We start from the raw sequence: 19,344 nt of genomic DNA on the forward strand, positions 1-19,344 counted from the left end.
TTCCCCTAATGTAATTAGTAGGTATATCAAAAATTGATATTTCATCATGACAATATTATGGCCAGGTAACCTGGAACCTGGATACTTTCCTACTTCCCTGCACCTTTCATGTTTCCCAAAGACAATGGAAAATTATCAATAATTCTTATTATTTAATTCGTATTAACAATTTGATATCAGAACAGTTAACATTCGTTAAAAATGATGACCTACTTAGTTTTAATTCAATCGCAAAATAAATCCGACAGTTCCGCCGAAAAAGCACTCGGAACATCGGGATATCGAAATCTAAAGAATTTACTTAGCCTCCACAATTGATACTGCTCCAACATTGTATAAGATATATAGTTATCACTTTGGTTTCAGTTTAGGAGGACAGAGTTGTATTTTGCCTTTGTGAACAAAACGTTTTAAGCACAGATATAGGAAGTATTATATGCTCTGAGGTTTTAAGGCTTCCGCAATAACTACTTGATTTTGAGTAAGTAATAGCAAGATTAGGAAAATGTTATCTTCGAAGTTTTCGTGGAAGCCCTTCGATCATATTAGATATAATAAGTAGGTAGGTAGATATTAGATTAACTTACGCAAGTCTTACCTTAAAACCAGACCGAGGCGCTTTGCAGTGTCATAACAAATTAAATCGCTTAACTTATTAACGTGCGACTCGATCACGTTTTGTTAACAAGGCAAAAAACAACTTGGTCTTCGTGAATCGATCTCATTAAAAGTACTTCCTAAAAAGTTCGCCACGACCGTTATCACTTTTGCGGCGGCGGCGTTTGGGCGGCGGCAGCGCCTACAGGTACATGCCGTTGACGAGGTAGTCGGCGTCGTGGGCGAAGGGCGACTTGCCGCGCCGGAGCCGACGCCGCGCCGCGCGTGCGCGGCATCCAGCTAGCACCGCCATGGCAGCCGTCATTAGCACACCTGCCAACAATCAATTGTCAGTAATAAATTTGCTTGGCGAGGTTGTACACTTGTACACACGCCGCCCCATACCATAGTAATAGTAGTAAAGCAGTAGTAGTAACAAATTATTAGTAATGTAATAATAATAACCAAAGTCACAATAACAAAAAAAAACTATAATAAAGGCAATCCAAGTAGGAGTCTTAAGTAGCAAAGTGATGGCTTTCAGTGACAAGGTCGACCATAAGATATACGACAACGACATATATAAAGCATTTCCTTACCAAGTACTAGTAGAAGCACGGCGGCAGGCGGGTGGTCGCTCAGCCCGTCGCGCTCGTCGCTCAGGAAGTGCGGCGCGTGGGCTGCCGTATAGCGCGGAACCTCGATGTCGGCGCCCGGTCCGCTCGCTGCCACCGGCGAAGGGACCTACATAACCAGAAGCTTCAGTAAACCTGATGAACGGCAAATTTGCTTCTCAAAAGAAGTCAAATGTTTTCAGGGTAAATACATGTAACTTTCAACATCTATGGAGGCACTTGATTTTGGCATCAACCTTATTTGACCTTATCCAACCTTTATTTGGTCTGTCCGAAGATCTCAACTAAGAATAGGTACTTGCATAATAGACTTATTTAAGACAAATTCTGCTGTTCCCGTTTGGGCATTGGGGTCGGCGTGGGCGTCGACGAAGACCCTTTCCTCGAGGAATACTTGCCTCTTGTTTAGCAGACTTATTGGATAAATTCTCCAGCTCCCGTTTGGGCGCCGGCGGCGCGGTCGCCGGAGTCGGCGTGGGCGGCGTCGGTGGTGGTGGTGGCGGAGGCCCTTTCTTCTGCGCGTCACGTAGTGTGTGCTGCCCGCCGTACGCCAGCGGTAGCTCCGGCATTGTCTTGGATGGGATGTACACCGGAATGTCCTGTTCAAGTAAAAAATTGTTTAGATTTGGTACTGCAAATTACTTTTACCAGTTACCACATTGTATTTGTTGTTCTTTTATTTGCTTGAGAGGTCTTTTGAAATCTTCTATAAAATAATTTTCCTTGGAACGGAAAACCATCAGTCACCTATGCAAAACAGCCAATATTTATAAAGAATTTGTTAACTTTAATTTAGATGTCTTTTAGGCGCCTCCGAAAGGCGTACGTAAGTATGTGATGGAAGAATTCGCTAACGACTTCTGGCGGGTAAATCTCGGTAGCTCATTTCAGAATCGTATCCCGTAAGGTAAGTACATACCGGTTCGGGCCTAGGTTGAGGCACGGGCCACGCGCGCCTCGGATCGGGCTCCGGCCACTCGGGCCGAGCGTAGCTGCCCCAGCCGGAATCCATCACTGCATCAGACATAATTAACAGTTCATTCTTACTTTAATCTTAATAAAAACAATCTACTTTCAAAATATATTCGAAACAACGCACTTATAGTGCGCACGGCGCACACATGAACCTACACTTAGTCCCATGTATCCCAATCCAGCAATCCCAGGTTTAGGATTAAGCTTGTTAGGCGTGTAATTGCGTATCTATTATTTGATGGAATAAAACTAATCCTAAATGATCGTGTTATCACAAGGGTGTGGGTTTGCAATCCGATTCCAAATCGGCTTCTTTGTATGGTAGATTTATTCGAATTCCACACAGGTTTGAACCGATACTCAATACTTACCCCACTAATCGACACATTTAAATGTGAACGTAAAAACGGAAGATTGATTAGTTCCAATAATTTACCATTCTGAGGCTGCGGCCACGGCGCCCTCGGCCAGGCGGGCTGCGGCTCGTAGAACGGCGGCGCCGGCGGCTCCTCTCGCGGCTGCTGCAGCAGCCCGCCCTTGTGGCTGAAGATGTGCGACCCGCCCGCCTCTGACAAATAAATGCTCATTACGGTTACACAATATAGATGGATAGATGTTTATATAATGAATGGCGACATTCACCCTTCAGGGTAAAAATTAACGGTTATATGATTTAATTTAGTGAAGTGTACGTTTTTAGCAATCTTGAGGCTAAGAAACATATGACATGGAGAATGTGACATAGTGATCTCGTAAGGGCCGTAAGGCATGGAATGATGGGACATATCAAATCAAAGAGAAAAACAGTAGCAAATTTTGGGAACCTGATAGAAAAAAGTCATATTATTATGATCTTCACGAGTGATTTCAGTAAGATAAAACAATATGCGTACCGTTGGTGCTGTACCGGTGCGGCTGCGCCTGCGCAAGACGATGCGGCCAGCGCTCGCCCGCCGCGCCCTCGCCGCCCACCTCCACGCTTATGTCCTGTAACAACACACTTGCTTTAGTTTTAAAATAACTTTATCTTATAGGTCCCTTTAAACGAGCAATTCTTGTTTATTTATTTATTTATATGTATATATATTTCGGGGATCTCGGAAACTGCTCTAACGATTTCGATGAAATTTGCTATATGGGGGTTTTCGGGGGCGAAAAATCGATCTAGCTTGGTATTATCTCTAGGAAAACGCGCATTTTCGAGTTTGTATGTTTTCCGAGCTTTGCTCAGTCTCCCAGATATTATTATTTTAATCTTTAACAAGCCGAAACGTCTGCGAACGATGCTATTAAGCTTAGAATAAATTTAAAAGTGGACAAATTACTGTCTTGGGTGAAATTTGAACTCACGGCCTCTGGATCGATACTCCAGCTTAAGAAGTGTAACGCTCTTACGGTAGATGTCGCTAGGGTCCCCTTGACCCATATGGTGGAAAGGTTTGCTGGCTATGGATGAGGTCTTGGTGGCTCAGATGGCAATGCGCTGGAGTATTGATCCAGAGGCCGTGAGTTCAAGTCTCAACCAAGACAGTAATTTTTCCATTTTTAGGTAAATTAAATTTTATATTATATACTTTATTACAACTTCCCGGTTTCTTCTTAGTTTGTATTGTATTATTAACTCTTATGTTGTGTGTTGCTATGGTCGAGCGTCGACACTCTTCATTTAAGTAAAACCAACTTGAAATGTAAACATCTGTAGTTATAAATGTGATCTGTTATGGTATGATCTCTTCTGGGTGGCGGCGGCGTCGGCGCACTGCTCGCCGTCGGCGTTGTACCTGTATCTCTGTGGGCGTAATCGGCGCGCGGGTTGGCGTCGCGGGGCAACGAGCTCCGGGGCTCCGACGCTGTCGTCGGCGTTGTACCTGTATCGGTGTGGGCGGCGGCGGCGTCGGCGCGCGTGTCGGCGGCGCGGGGCAGCCCAGCTCCGGGGCCTCGTCGCTGCCGTCGGCGCACTGCGGGACGCCGTCGCAGGCGTTGTACACTGCGATGCACTCGCCGCCGGTGTGGCACTCGAATTGGTAGCGGCTGCAACGACGCGCTGCAACGGAAAAATATGGGTATAATACCTACCTACAAATATCATTAGTCGAAATAAATCCATAGAAAAGCATAATATTTGCAGCTAATTAAAGTTAATGTATTGCCCATAGTATAATGTTCTCTAGATGTTGCAAATTTTCTACTTGACCGTTCAATTGAGTGTCGTCTTTCGTCACGTGATCAGACACTATTCGCTGTTGCGAAGTAGTAGTGCGATGGATAAGAAATCTGCAGCTTTGGACAGTCAATCGAAGTTTTGTAACAATACTAAGATATTCGGAAGAACTCATCATATTACCAAAAACCTTATTTTTATTTTAAAACCATCATCATAATGATCTTCATCAGATGGCACAATTAAAGCCTACCGTACAATTACTACCTATACTACTTATTACTATATTACTACTTTACTTTATTATTACTTTATTAAGTCGTGACTGAGTTGAGCAATACCTTTATTGCAAACATTTTTAACCGACTTCAATTTCATAGAAGGAGGAGGTTCTGTATTCGGGTTAGGCTATTTTTTTTTTATGTACGTTCACCGATTACTCCTACAAGTCCTACATCCGTGGTCCGATTTGAGTAATTCTTTTTTTGTTTGAAAGGAGCTACCTCCAAGTTGGTCCCATATTAATTTGGTTCTGTTCTGATGATGGGATCCATGAGGAATTGAGGGAACTCCTCAATTTTTAAAGGCACATGCATGGTGATTTGGGTGTTTTCTTAAGCAACTCGAGCATTTTCTCCCGAAAACCACCAATTTGATGAAGTAGACCTGATGATGATGATTGTTTTGATGATAATGATGATTTTTTTAAATGTAGTATGTTCAGCGATTAATCCGGCACCTGTCATCCGATTTGAGTAATTATTTTTTTGTTTGGAAGAAGTTACCTCCAAGGTGTTTCCGTATTATTTTTGGTTCTGGTCTGATGATGGAATCCATGAGGAATTGAGGGAACTCCTCAATTTTTAAAGGCACGTGTAAAGTGATTTCGGTGTTTCCTAAAGTAACTCGAGCATTTGCTTCGGAAAACCACCAATTTGATGTAGTGCGACTGTAGCCTTACCATGAGTTCGATACTACCCCTGATCAGTAGCCATATCACAAGTTTGGCATTGACATATTCGCTATTAACGTCTTCGTAACTTACTTTTTATGCATCTCGCTCGCACTAATATGCCAGTACGAGCGAGATGCAAAGAAAGTAAGTTACACGCTAGCGAATATATTAATGTCAAACTCGTGGTAAGCTGGTAAGGCTACTGATCGGGGGTTAGGGTTAGGGATTAAGGGGTCGGGGACTGGCGGTTGAAGGGCTGTTGCTTCAGGGTCGAGGGGTTCCTGGATCAGGGGTTGATTAGGGCTTCCATTCCGTAATTACGTAATAACGTAATTCCGGATAGCTATTGATCTTTTAATAATTACGTAACTAAAAGGAACAATTCCGTAATTACGGAACTATGAAAAACACTAGAAAATCCCAGCAACACCATCAGATAGAAGCTCCTTACGCAAGTAGTGATGATAGTAACGGGACCTCGGAATTAACCATGACACAACAATTGCAAAAAGAAATAAGCAAAGCATCTAAAGGGCGGAAAGATACACGTGGTGAAAACAGTGATTTAGACTCCATTATTCGGGCAGAAATGTGCACTTATGATAGTAGTGGTGGTGGACGCGAAGTCTACTTGACTGCTGTATACAATTATTTATGGCACGTATTTAACCGGTCAACTAATTAATCGAATTTAGGTAGTTTAAAAAAATAGAAATGGCTACTAAAATTAATAGTTTGGCAACAAGAACGGAGCCTTAAAATATAATATCAATATAAGTTGTATTTTAATGCCGTTACAGCTTTTGATTATTTTTAGTATTTATTTGGCAACTGAATTAGTATATTGGAGACCATTTATGAAGCACATTTCAAAAAGAAAACGGCTATCTATTAATTCAAAAATGAAGTTCTTTTAAATATTTTATTTTATATTTTTAAGAACCCTTATTATATCACTTTTGCATAAAATACTATTGTTTGGTCACTACACGGTCAATCTAACACGCTCCTCCTCGCTTCGCTCGTCGTCGCACCTATCTGTTGCCTCTAGCGGAACACAATGGTAACTGTTGAATTAATAATTAGTAATTAAAAATTTAAAGATCTAATGGTATAATGGCTAATGGCTGATGATGATTAGAAATTTCGACTATAAGTATACTGACCATTGCGTATTGGTACTTAAATTAATTTGAGGTGTTTTGTGTGTAAAGTGACCAATATTCATTAAATTTAACTGATTTCGTGATAAAATACTACCTAGCTGAAACGATATGCTCAGTTATGATTAGTTGATTACTTAGGTGTGAACAACTAGATGACAACAAAATTTTACAATATTAGTTGCCAATTTATTATTTTAGACGCCAACCTATCACTTTAAGTTCCCTATTAATTTTTGGGTGGCTTGATTTTGGTGCCAGTTTTTTTAATAATATAATGCTTATATTTGAGGCTAATATATATTTTGTTTAATATTTTAATTGCCCGGTTAATAATAAGCCATTATTTATTATCTGTACAACCCACAAGTGTTGAAGCCGAGCGAGCCTTTTCTTCTGCCGTTTATTTTTGTAACAAACTACGGAGAGTACGGAGCTCCTTATCGGATAAACCGTTGAACGCGTTGTCATTTGTGCGGTCACATTTTCAAAATAAAAAATACAAAAAATGATCATGGTGTGTGTCCCATTCTATTATTCTGTTCTAATTAAAGATCCCCAATAATTTAACTGTTGTTTTATTTTAGAACACTCAATTACGGAATTACGTAATTACGTAATTATTATTTTTAATTTCGTAACTAATTACGTAATTAACATATCCGTAATTTTGGAAGCCCTAGGGTTGATGCGCTGTGAGGTTGAGTGATCGGGGGGGGGTTGAGGGATTGGGTCAGTGGCGGGGCGGAGGATGGATTTAGTGTAGTGATAGTGACAGGAATTATAATTTCCCAGACGGACTCGAGAAAATTCCTGATTACATATTTATTAAAGTAATAGATACACGAATTTAATGTTAAACGTGATCTCGTTTTTCATTCATGCGTCGCGCTCTTAACAATGCGTTAAAACTAAAAATTGAAAAATAAAAACTTTTTACAAAAAAAAGAAAACCGACTTCAAAAAGGATAATATTTTATTTCATCCTCTCTAAGAAGTCTATGCGTTACCAACTGATATGTTTGAAGTCGGTGCCAAGCCAAGTAGTAACAATACCAGTCAAAAATAATCAGCTCTAGGGCTATAAATCCCATTAGAACTGTACTAATAATAACTATTGTAAATGTGCAAGTAATTCTGTCTGCCTTTTCATGGCTAAACAACTGAACTGCTTTGTGAAATTTGGCAAAAAGGTAAATTCCTTGAATTGTTTTATATTTTGAAATGTAGTCCTCTGGATAAGGGACAGGAAATAACTCAGTCCCAATCCCACACATTTGTAAGAAATGTTCTTTAAAAAATACGACGGCAAAAAAATGCATTGGATTTACACTATGTGCCGACAAACGTGGTACGGACTGCGCCAAGAAGGTTTGATCGTGTGTTCTTAGGTACAGTCGACGTCAAAGATATGTTTACACTTTTGCACCTTACTCCTTTGTAATAATGCGAAAAGTGTAAACATATTTTTAACTTCAACTGTACCTACAGAAAGTACGTTCATTGTCGTCGTGTAAGACAATCCAACGTACATCCTTATTGAATCGCACCAAAATCATGGTATGATTGGTATGCAAGAAAATTTGGCTTGGCACCGACTTCAAACATATCAGTTGGTAACGCATAGACTTCAAAAAGGATAATATTTTATTTCATCCTTTTTGAAGTCGGTTTTTTTTTTTTTGTAAAAAGTTTTTATATGGTAGTTTAATTCCTGCTTAGATTTAACATAGGTAGTACGTAACAATTATAATAAGTATTTATTAGGTAAGTAATTTCACATGCACATTAGCAGGGTATTTGCAATTTAGAAACCACTTACAGTAGCGTAAAGTACAAGAAGGAACGAGAATTAACTTTTCTGACACAAACATAGGCAAAAATACCTATTTTGTACAACCACTGCATAACATAACGAAGTGAACAATATAGGTACAGTCAGTATCAAAAGTAGCGGATCACACGCGCGAAAGAACAGAAAGAGATAGGTAGGTATTTATTTAGTGGCACTAATGGTTCTCAGGGAGCAACAATAAATGTACTCTTGGCGCGTTGTTCCTTCCGCTAATACTATTGATGCTGACTGTACGACACACCTAAGTATATGTATCAGGTATTTTTGCGCGCTTCGTTGTGCTTTATACTACATATATAGTTGTAGGTGTTTTAATTGTTTGTACTTAAATAATTTTAAACAAGCAGTTATTTTTAGGTACAAGTAGAGGCGGGTGTACCTTGTGCTTTGGTGCGTTTCTTCGGGTGCGTGGTTTGATAGGCATTATGATTTATGCCTGTGATTGCAGTCTTCATCTTACTATGCAATTTATTTGTATTAAGTAATAGCGTCCGTTTTCATAATCAAAGCAAGGAATTACGTGTGTGCACATAGAGAATGGGTTCGCTAGTATATAGTAGCTGAGGCATGACTAAGTGCCGACGAGTGCTCAAAGCACACTCTTAACCAATCTGGTAGCAAACATCCAGCCACCACAGCCGATATTTTTAAAGATGACCAACAGTTAACCAAACATTAGGTAAGTATAATATACATATATCTCACGCTAAAGGGGCAGATTTAGGCCATATAGTAATACTTTTGGACTGTAGTTGAAAGGTATTACCTCAGAAGCAATGATTAATTAAGCAATTGCAGCTAATCAAAGTGTCAAAACTATACTAGATTCACGGTCACTTTCTATGTATAATGATAGTGCACCCGCGGATTGCTCGCTAGATGTGATTGTTTAATTACCTACGCAGTAGGATTATCTCTCGGGTCCCGTTACGCGCTTACGCGGCCGCGTTTTACTTTAGGCTGTCAACGTGACTCAACGCTGGGCTAATGCGGTCCCTGACTCATTTGTCTTATTACTACATACTGGTAGCCCTTTGTTCGGACCACTTCAAAAGGTTCTACTGGTTCTACTTAAACAATTTCACTTTTCAGGGCCTTCACAGAGGTTGCTTTTGTGTAAAATGCCTAAAAAGAGAATAAGTACCTATACTTGGTCAACCAGATATTGACAGTAGAAAAAGGCGGCAAATTTGAAAAATGTAGGCGCGAAGGGATATCGTCCCATAGAAATAGTTATTTGTACAACAAGAGATCAAAGTTTGATATTTCTTCGAGTGCTTATTTTGAGTCCCGTGCAAGCGAACGCGAGTGAATCTAATTTAGAATCTTGAGCGTAGTAAGGGACTCAAAAGCGCACGAGATGTAAATAACTTTGATCTCGTGTAGTTCACAAAACTTTTCACCTCAGCAGTGAGAACATATTAGAGAACCCGAAAAATGTATTCCTTCATCACTTACCTCTATTCACTCATGTTTTCTTAAGATATGCCAACAATTAAATTTTCACCTCAGCATCTCGAACAAGGGTACTTTGCTACTTAAAAACAGTGAGCAAAATCGAATTTCGCATTTTGCTCATTTTGTCTCACTCAGTGAGCAAAATGCGATTTTGCTCACTGTTTTTAAGTAGCAAAGTACCCTTGTTCGAGCTGCTGAGGTGAACATTTAAATTTCGCGTCTTTTTTTACTGACAAGATTTGGTTGACCAGCTGTATTTTAAACGATTTTGTTTCAGTTAAGTAGGTATATGATTGTATTGTAGATTTAATTTTAAATGACGTTATGTAAAAGTTGTGTATAGGTAAGTAAGAAAAATATGTACATATTCCAAATTTTTTCCAACGTATTTTTGGGCCCCTTTATGAAGGAAGGGGGGCAGTCGTCGCGGAGGAGAAGGCGGATCTGAGGTTTGTATGTAGGAACGTATAGTATTTTATAGTAAATAAGTCTGTGAACTCAGTACTGACATTAATCACGTGTCGTGTCAGTTAAAAGGAGCAACCGCCGCCGGTCATCGTGTAAACAATTAGCTCATCTAGTTAATGCCATTCATAACCCCTTTTAAAACAACTGTAAGCTCCTTTAGTACATAATATATAATTTCACATCTAACTAAAGTCATAACGACCATGTGGTATCGGAGCTCACAGTTATAGTGATCAGCCCTAGTAGCACGGTCGCATTTTTATCGTTTATCACCAAGCCTGTCACGTTTTAACAAGTATGTAAGTGCGAAAGTGACGGCCATAGTGAGAGTCGATAAAAATGGAACCGTGCTGAGCCCGCAGCCCAGCACAGCCGTGGATAGTTTTGCGAATGTGACAATTGTGACCTCAGAGCAGCGGCCGCCGACCTGCGTCGGTTCGCTGAGCACGCAGCGTGACCTTTTCAATCCGCAGGAGATACTAATTATCTTGACTTTTATGACTACATTAGTTAAGTACCTACTCTCAGTTACCCGCAAGTAATCCCGCAACTCCCGCAAGGCTTTTAATGGAATACTTTATGAGGACGTCAGAAGTAAAGTATAACAATGATTAGGTTACTATACCGTCTATACCTATTTATACAAATGTAGGATATAAATAGTATAGGTAACATAAGTACAGTAAGTGCCCCATGGATACTTAAGTTCCGACTCCGACTGTACATAAATTTAACAGTACAAATCTTATTACTTTGAGGTGAACATTTGTCAAAATTAGAAGACGTGTTCATCACAATAGATAGGTACACTCCAATCTAAACTAAAAGCATCAAGGAGCCATCTAAGAGAAAAATATTTTTAATTATTGAATTAATGATCTTAAATAAGATGGTGCCGGCGTTGGCATACTCACGGGGCGACAGCTGCGGCGCCGGCGGCAGCGTCGGCGGGGGCGGCGGCGGCGGCGGCGGCGGCGTTGTCGTCGACGTCGTTGTGCTTGCCGTCGTGCTTACTCTGCGAACAACATGTCATTGCTGGTTATTGAAAGATTCCTTAGTACGTATAACTGATGACTACAGTTACTTACTACAATTTTTTTTTAAGTAACTATTACCTATTGGATAAAAATGAATACTAGGTACATAGTTACTGTAGTAAGATTGACAATCGTACATCGACAAACGCCAAACGATTAGAAAAAAAATCTGCAAATTCAGCAAAAATTATTTATTTTGTTTATTTAGAAACATAGTCTCTTATAGTAATAAATTATTACAATATAGGGTAATCACTAATCAGATTCGACTTAGGGTCACTTGCACCAATCACTAAACCGGGGCTAACCGGTTAAACTTGGAGTTACCAGTTCAAGTAGCGCATATCTAATACCTTTAAACGAGCTGTTTCCGAACGTGATTATTTAGAATGTTAATGTGTTTTCGAACGAGTCCCTCCGTTCGTATTCTTATGTCTGTGGCCACTGATAAAGGGCAATAAATCAGATCACTTAATAATTTGATATCTTTTATTATATATAATAAACATGGTGTCAGAATGGAAGTAGAAGAATACAAAAAACTTCTAGAGCAGCAGTCACAACTGGTGGCCGTGATGCAACAACAAATGCTCATGCTGCAAGATCAAGTCAAAAATGTCACATCGGCGGAGGTTAAAAACCGCGTGTCCGTGCCCTGGCCGCAACCTTTAGAAGTAGAGGATGGCGATCCTTATGAAAATCTAATATTTTTCAAAAGCCGCTGGGAAGATTATGGCCTTGCTACCGGCATGAACAGCTGGAGTGCAGAGAAAGAGGAAACAAAGGCAGGCCTCCTCCTCAGCGCAATCGGAAGCAAGGCCATGAAGAAGTATATGGATTTTGGCTTATCAGAGAAAGAGAAGAAGAGTCAAAATGAAATATTAGCAAAAATGGAGAAGGTCATATTTCAAAAAACGAATGTAATATACTCAAGGTACTTGTTCAATATAAAAAACCAGAATGAAGAAAGCTTTGACGAGTATTTACTGGCTCTGAAGAAATTGGCTAAAAGATGCGATTATAAGCAATTTGAAGAAGAGGTGTTAAGGGACAGAATTGTCGTGGGAATAAAGGATGGTGAAGTTATTAAAGAGTTATTGAAAAGGCAAGACCTCACTTTAGAAGTAGCTATAAACATCTGTCGTGCCTCTGAAGGTGCTTCTGCTCAGGTGGCAGACTTAAAAAAATCTGAACCAGTCAACAAGATTGTCAAAAAGAACCAAAAGCCTGAAAGGGATACACCTAAACTGTGTAAATTTTGTGGCGGGGTTCATGTGTACAATAAAAAAGTATGCCCAGCCTGGGGACAACGTTGTGAAGAATGTGGAGGCCGAAACCATTTTAAAAAGGTTTGTAAGAAGCGTGGAACAGTAAAAGAATTACAAGAAGACTCTGATGACAGTGTAATCATAGCGGAGGTGAGGCACAATGAAGAGTCAGGTCATGCAGAGGCACCACTGTTGTTCCATATTGGTGAGAAAAAACAGAAAATATACTGTACTTTGGACACAGGAGCTGCAGTTAGTGTGATGGGAGCAGAATATTATAAAAAGTTAACGGGTCAAAAAGATTTATTGGCATTGACTCCATCAGCAAAAAAACTGAAGGCTTTTAACGCCTCTCCCATCATTAACTATGGAAGTGCATCCTTCATAGTCACCAGAAAGAATGAGGATTATAAATTAAACTTTCACATTGTTAATGTTAAACATGAACCGCTTTTATCAGAGAAAGCTTGTTTAGCTCTAGGCTTTATTAAATACTGTGATGAAGTATCAACAGAGTTGGATCGTTCTAAAGCAGAGCAAATAATGAAGCAGTATGAAGATGTTTTTGAGGGTTATGGCAGCCTCCCAGGTGAAGTGTCATTAGAGCTTGACGAATCAGTTCCTGCCCGGATTCAGCCTGCACGTCGAGTCCCAGTCGCACTAAAAGAAAAATTAAGAATGGAACTGGAAGAACTAGAAGCTGGTGGTATCATAGCAAAGGAGACGCAGCACACAGATTGGGTAAATAACATATTGATTGTTAGTCGTGATTCAAAATTCAGATTATGTTTAGACCCTATTCCGTTAAACAAAGCGTTAAAGAGGCCAAACTTCCAATTCACTACTCTAGATGAGATGTTACCTGAGCTCAGTAAAGCAAAGGTTTTCAGCACTGTAGATGCTAAAAAAGGGTTCTGGCAGTGCCGTCTTACTGATAATAGTAGTAGACTGACTACATTTTGGACTCCGTTTGGTCGTTACAGGTGGCTCCGTCTCCCGTTCGGGCTCTGTTCATCACCTGAGATCTTCCAGCAACAACTCACCAGTCTCCTAAAGGATCTAAAAGGCATTGAGATTATAGCCGATGATATTTTGATTTATGGAGTTGGAGAGACAGTTGAAGAAGCCATTTTAGATCATAATATTAAATTTGAGAAATTACTAATAAGGTTAAGAGAAATAAATTGTAAGTTGAATAAAGAAAAAGTCAATCTGCTAAGAACATCAGTGAAATTTTATGGACATATGTTAACCAATGAAGGTCTAAAGGTAGACAAATCTAAGGTAGAGGCTATTAACAACATGCCTACTCCAACATCTAGTAAGGATGTTTTACGTTTTCTGGGAATGGTTGGATACCTTAGCAGATTCATAAATAATCTCAGTATTCAAGCTACGCATCTTAGGAGGCTAACGAGAAAAGATGTGGATTTTGCTTGGTCTGAAGCCGAAGATAAAGAGTTTAATATGATAAAAAAGAAAGTTTGTGATTTACCTACATTACAATATTTTGATGTAAATAAAGAAGTGGTTTTAGAATGTGATGCTAGTGAATATGGCTTAGGTGCTGCTATGTATCAGAACAATCGGGTAATAGCTTTTGCATCTAGATGTTTGACAAAGACAGAAAAGAAATATGCTCAAATAGAAAAAGAAATGTTAGCAGTGGTGTTTGCCTGCATCCGATTTAATCAATATGTAGCTGGCAATAGTAAAATTATTGTCAAGACAGATCACAGACCATTAATTAATATTGCAAATAAACCTCTGATTGAAGCTCCAAAGAGACTTCAAATGATGCTACTTACACTACAAAAATATAATGTACAGTTACAATTCATTCAAGGAAAGGAAAACGTGGTAGCAGATGCCCTATCCAGAGCTCCAGTTACAGAGGTATGTGACACTTATAATCTGGAAAATAAAATCAAAGAAAAAAAAGTTTTTAAACTGATAAGCAAAATTTCAAGTGTAAAATATTTAAAAATCACAGATAAACTCCTAGAAAAAATCAAAGAAGAGTCCATAAAAGACACGCTTTGTCTACAGTTAAGTGAATATATTATTAATGGATTCCCCCGATACATATCAGACATGCCAGCAGAGGTCAAGATCTTTTACAAATTTAAACATGAACTGTCTACATCTGATGGGCTTATCTTCAGAAATAACCAGGTTTTGATTCCAGAAGCGCTAAGAGCAGAGATGATGCAAAGAGTTCATGTCAGTCACAATGGAGTTGCTAGTACCCTTCGTTTAGCAAAGGGAAACATTTTCTGGCCTGGAATGTCTGATGAAATAAAAAAACATGTTGAGAAATGTACATTTTGTATGGCACATGCTCCGTCACAACAAAAACTGCCTCTAATATGTCATGACATACCGGCTTACCCTTTCCAATATGTATCCATGGATGTGTTTACTGTGGGAGATCGAAAGTTTTTGGTCACTATAGATCATTACTCAGATTTCTTCGAATTAGACAAAATTTCGAATTTAACAGCTAACGAAATTATATCCATCTGTAAGAAAAACTTTGCTCGACATGGTGTTCCTCAGAGAGTATGCACAGACAATGCAACCAATTTTGCCAATGAGTCATTTAAGGAGTTTGCAGATAAATGGAATTTCGAGCATGTAACATCATCACCACATCATGCAGAGTCTAATGGAAAAGCTGAAGCTACTGTAAAAATTGCAAAGAAGTTAGTACTTAACAGCCTAGAAACCAAGCAAGATTTATGGTACAGTTTACTTCATCAGCGTAATGTTCCTATAGAAATGGATGGTACCAGTCCCTCTCAGAAATTATTTTCAAGAAGAACACGTTCTGGACTTCCTTGCCTGTTAAGACATTTAAAGCCAAAAATAATTCCTGATATTCCAGTTAAAATAAAAGAAAGAAAAGAGAAGATAAAACGGGAATGTGATAAAAGAGGTGCGGAGCTGCCAGAATTGCAGGTAGGGCAGAATGTGGTTACTCAACTTCATCCGGAAATTGATAAGAGGTGGAGTTTTGGTACTATCACCAAGAAACTAGATAAAAGATCGTACATAGTACAGGTAAAAGATAAAGCATACAGAAGAAGTAGGATTCACATAAAGCCTTACAGTGGGGACACTGTAGATGGTGGTCACCCTAGTCAGACACAGGTCCCAGATCACCAACCACTCGATGTGCAAGATAGAGAACCAGAGTTTTCTGGCTTTGAATTAACGGAACAGAACCAGAATACTAACCCTCTTATGGTTCAGCCACCAATCAGAGAGCAACCACCAGAGATGGAACCTGAAGAGGCCGTGCGCCGCAGTGGGCGGGCTAGGACACAACCACGTCATCTAAGAGACTATGTTGTATCTTGTTTTAAGAAAGGGAGATGTTTCCGAACGTGATTATTTAGAATGTTAATGTGTTTTCGAACGAGTCCCTCCGTTCGTATTCTTATGTCTGTGGCCACTGATAAAGGGCAATAAATCAGATCACTTAATAATTTGATATCTTTTATTATATATAATAAACACGAGCAATTCTTGTTTATTTATATATATTTCGGGGATCTCGGAAACGGCTCTAATGATTTCGAAGAAATTTGCTATATGGGGGTTTTCGGGGGCGAAAAATCGATCTAGCTAGGTCTTATCTCTAGGAAAACGCGCATTTCCGAGTTATTATATGTTTTCCGAGCGAAGCTCGGTCACCCAGATATTAGACTTAAATAGAGGACCTATTTATAACGACGATTCTTCGAAAAGTCACGTGACTATTTCCATTATCTAGGTCCATTATTTTTTCGATTGAAGTTTTCTATCAACGATTCATCTTGGCTAGGCCATCAGATCTCGTTCGTGCTGGCTGAACTTGTATGTACCTGAGACTAGCCAGGGCGCGCTCGTGCTGCTCTAACAGCGCCCGGTCCTCCTGCTCGGCGCAGCGGCGGGCTACGGCCAGCACGCGGCGCTGCTAAAGTTGCCGTGTGCGGTGAACTTGTACCTGAAACTAGCTAGCGCCCGCTCGTGCTGCTCTAATAGCGCCCGGACCTGCTGTTCGGCGCGGCGGCAGGCTACGGCCAGCACGCGGCGCTGCTAAAGTTGCCGTGTGCGATGAACTTGTACCTGAGACTAGCCAGCGCCCGCTCGTGCTGCTCTAACAGCGCCCGGTACTGCTGCTCCGCGCGGCGGCGGGCTACGGCCAGCACGCGGTGCTGCTAAAGTTGCCGTGTGCGGTGAACTTGTACCTGAGACTAGCCAGCGCCCGCTCGTGCTGCTCTAACAGCGCCCGGTCCTGCTGCTCCGCGCGGCGGCGGGCTAAGGCCAGCACGCCGCTGCTGAAGTTGCCGTGTGCGGTGAACTTGCAGCGGAAGTCCTCGGGCGGCCCGCACGCGAACAGGTAGCAGCTGCCCGGGCTCTGCACACAGATGTACAATACACACATTCATCAGAACTTAGATAAAAGCGGCCAAGTGCGAGTCGGACTCGCCCATGAAGGGTTCCGTATTTAGGCGATTTATGACGTATAAAAAAAACTACTTACTAGATCTCGTTCAAACCAATTTTCGGTGGAAGTTTACATGGTAATGTACATCATATATTTTTTTTAGTTTTATCATTCTCTTATTTTAGAAGTTACAGGGGGGGGACACACATTTTACCACTTTGGAAGTGTCTCTCGCGCAAACTATTCAGTTTAGAAAAAAATGATATTAGAAACCTCAATATCATTTTTGAAGACCTATCCATAGATACCCCACACGTATGGGTTTGATGAAAAAAAAATTTTTGAGTTTCAGTTCGAAGTATGGGGAACCCCAAAAATTTATAGTTTTTTTTTCCATTTTTGTGTGAAAATCTTAATGCGGTTCACAGAATACATCTACTTACCAAGTTTCAACAGTATAGTTCTTATAGTTTCGGAGAAAAGTGGCTGTGACATACGGACGGACAGACAGACGGACAGACAGACGGACAGACAGACAGACAGACAGACATGACGAATCTATAAGGGTTCCGTTTTTTGCCATTTGGCTACGGAACCCTAAAAAGGAATGGTTGCAGCCAATGGCCAGAGAGTGCGCAATAATGCTGGTAGGAAACAGAGCTTGCTTCGATATGAATTTAGTTGCTCATCGAATTAATTTCAAATAAATGGAACAAATACCAGTTTAACAAATGTAGAAGTAATTATACCTACTTGTTAAAACAAATAAAAAATCTACCGCTTAAATTGTAAGGTTAATAACACATATAATAATAATAATAAAAATACTATTTTAATAAGCTTTAAAATAGCTGTTGTTCTTTGGGAAAGTTTCAAGTCGGCTTACATGATTGATATTCTAGGTAGGTACCTATAGGTACAGTCAGCAGCAGAAGTTGCTAAGCGGGCGAGGTGTTCAAAATTACCTTGACACGCTCTTAATTCCCTTAACAATAATAAAGTCTTGTCTAGATTATTTTGAATACCTCGCCCGCTTAGCAACTACCTATTATGCTGCTGACTGTACTTACCACGGCAGTTTTTTTGCCAATATCGGGATTGGCGCCATAATAAAAGTTGTTCAGTATGAACTACAAATACCACGTATCATATATGCATTTATTTATTTGAATAACATTATGCAGTGTGCACCTAGGTATTTAAATCCTTTGTCCACATAGTTGACATTCATGAAGTGCCATTAAAATTGTTATCGAGATCTCTTCATAATGAAGTGGAGCCGATTTTGTATCTCTATGCCAGATATTAGGCTCTCCAACCAGATAAAGACATCTATTGATTTCAATTTGATATCAATCAATTGAAGCATGAGTAACCCGCATTCCACGTCAGCGGTCGATGCGAGCTTCCAAGTCTTCCATCGCCAACTTAACATAATAAAACGGCTGCACATGCAGCTACGCAAAACGTCCCTAAATGACTCTTTGTCGTCTGATAGGTACTATAGCAATATGAAGAACCTAAGTACCTAAATAAAATAAGTATAAAATGGATTTCGAATAAATACGTAACGGGTTCTTCACGCAAGGATTATATGAAGATTTAAAATATACGCAGCAAATCCTAAAATCTATTACTTTTCCAGGTTTAAAAGGAATGTCCTTTGGCATTATATTATGTATTACATTTCACATAAGCAATCCACTCTCACTCTGGCTTTTGTTAGCATTAGAGTTTGACCCCCATTACAATTTGTCAAACGCCAATAAATTTTGTAGAACGTTCGCGAATTATATCCAGTATTTTCATGTGCCTGTGGTAGATATCTACTTCCTCCTCATTGTCAATAACTTGTCGAGTTTGGCCAGTCGAACCAAAACAATAGTATTCTATTCTATTCAAAGAGATGATATGAAATTGAAATCCACATAATAGGTAAGTATAGTGTTTTGTTATTGCGTGTTGACGGAAGTAGGTAGGTAATACCTTCTCCTCGTAGACGAAGACGTCGCAGGCGTCGGTCTCGCAGCAGAGCCGCAGGCACTCCTGGCGCGCGCCCACGTCCAGCTCGGCCAGGTAGCGCGCGCCCATCTCGCGCGACTCCTCCGTGCGGATGATCTTGTCGCGCTGCACATCGAAGCGCGCCGCGCACGCCGCCGGGTCCAGCTCGCGCGCCGACACCGCCAGCAGCGCCGACAACGCCAACGCCGACAACGGCCACATTTCTAACGCGTAGGAACTTTTAACGGAACTATCATCTAGCGATGTTTTTCGGATTGGCTTAACCTAGCTGCGGAGCGTTTCCCGGAACAGTGGCAACTGAATGCGCGGGTCGAT

General features: G+C 40.3%; 1 protein-coding gene across 1 annotated transcript; it reads right to left on the reverse strand.

The window, feature by feature from the left end:
- Window positions 1-743: 743 nt before the first annotated feature.
- LOC134662663 (ras-associated and pleckstrin homology domains-containing protein 1) lies at window positions 744-19,336 on the reverse strand. The gene is made up of 11 exons (XM_063518938.1): window positions 18,994-19,336; window positions 16,818-16,977; window positions 11,182-11,295; window positions 4,076-4,251; window positions 3,101-3,194; window positions 2,644-2,775; window positions 2,152-2,246; window positions 1,597-1,831; window positions 1,489-1,499; window positions 1,197-1,341; window positions 744-930 (listed from the first exon to the last, which is right to left on the reverse strand). Exons 1-11 carry the CDS (start codon window positions 19,228-19,230, stop codon window positions 800-802), a joined length of 1,530 nt encoding a protein of 509 aa, XP_063375008.1. The 5' UTR covers window positions 19,231-19,336; the 3' UTR covers window positions 744-799.
- Between the last annotated feature and the right edge of the window lie 8 nt (window positions 19,337-19,344).

The sequence above is a fragment of the Cydia amplana genome, chromosome 1 (assembly GCF_948474715.1).
Source record: "Cydia amplana chromosome 1, ilCydAmpl1.1, whole genome shotgun sequence".
Taxonomy (NCBI): Eukaryota; Metazoa; Arthropoda; class Insecta; order Lepidoptera; family Tortricidae; genus Cydia; species Cydia amplana.

Excerpts from the sequence above, each read along its gene's own strand:
- LOC134662663 (XM_063518938.1), bottom strand. The coding sequence starts at position 19,230 with ATGTGGCCGTTGTCGGCGTTGGCGTTGTCGGCGCTGCTGGCGGTGTCG. Across the intron at positions 2,776-3,100 it reads GCACCGGTACAGCACCAACG|AGGCGGGCGGGTCGCACATC; the intron begins GTACGCATATTG and ends TTTATTTGTCAG. Across the intron at positions 1,832-2,151 it reads CTCAACCTAGGCCCGAACCG|GACATTCCGGTGTACATCCC; the intron begins GTATGTACTTAC and ends TTACTTGAACAG.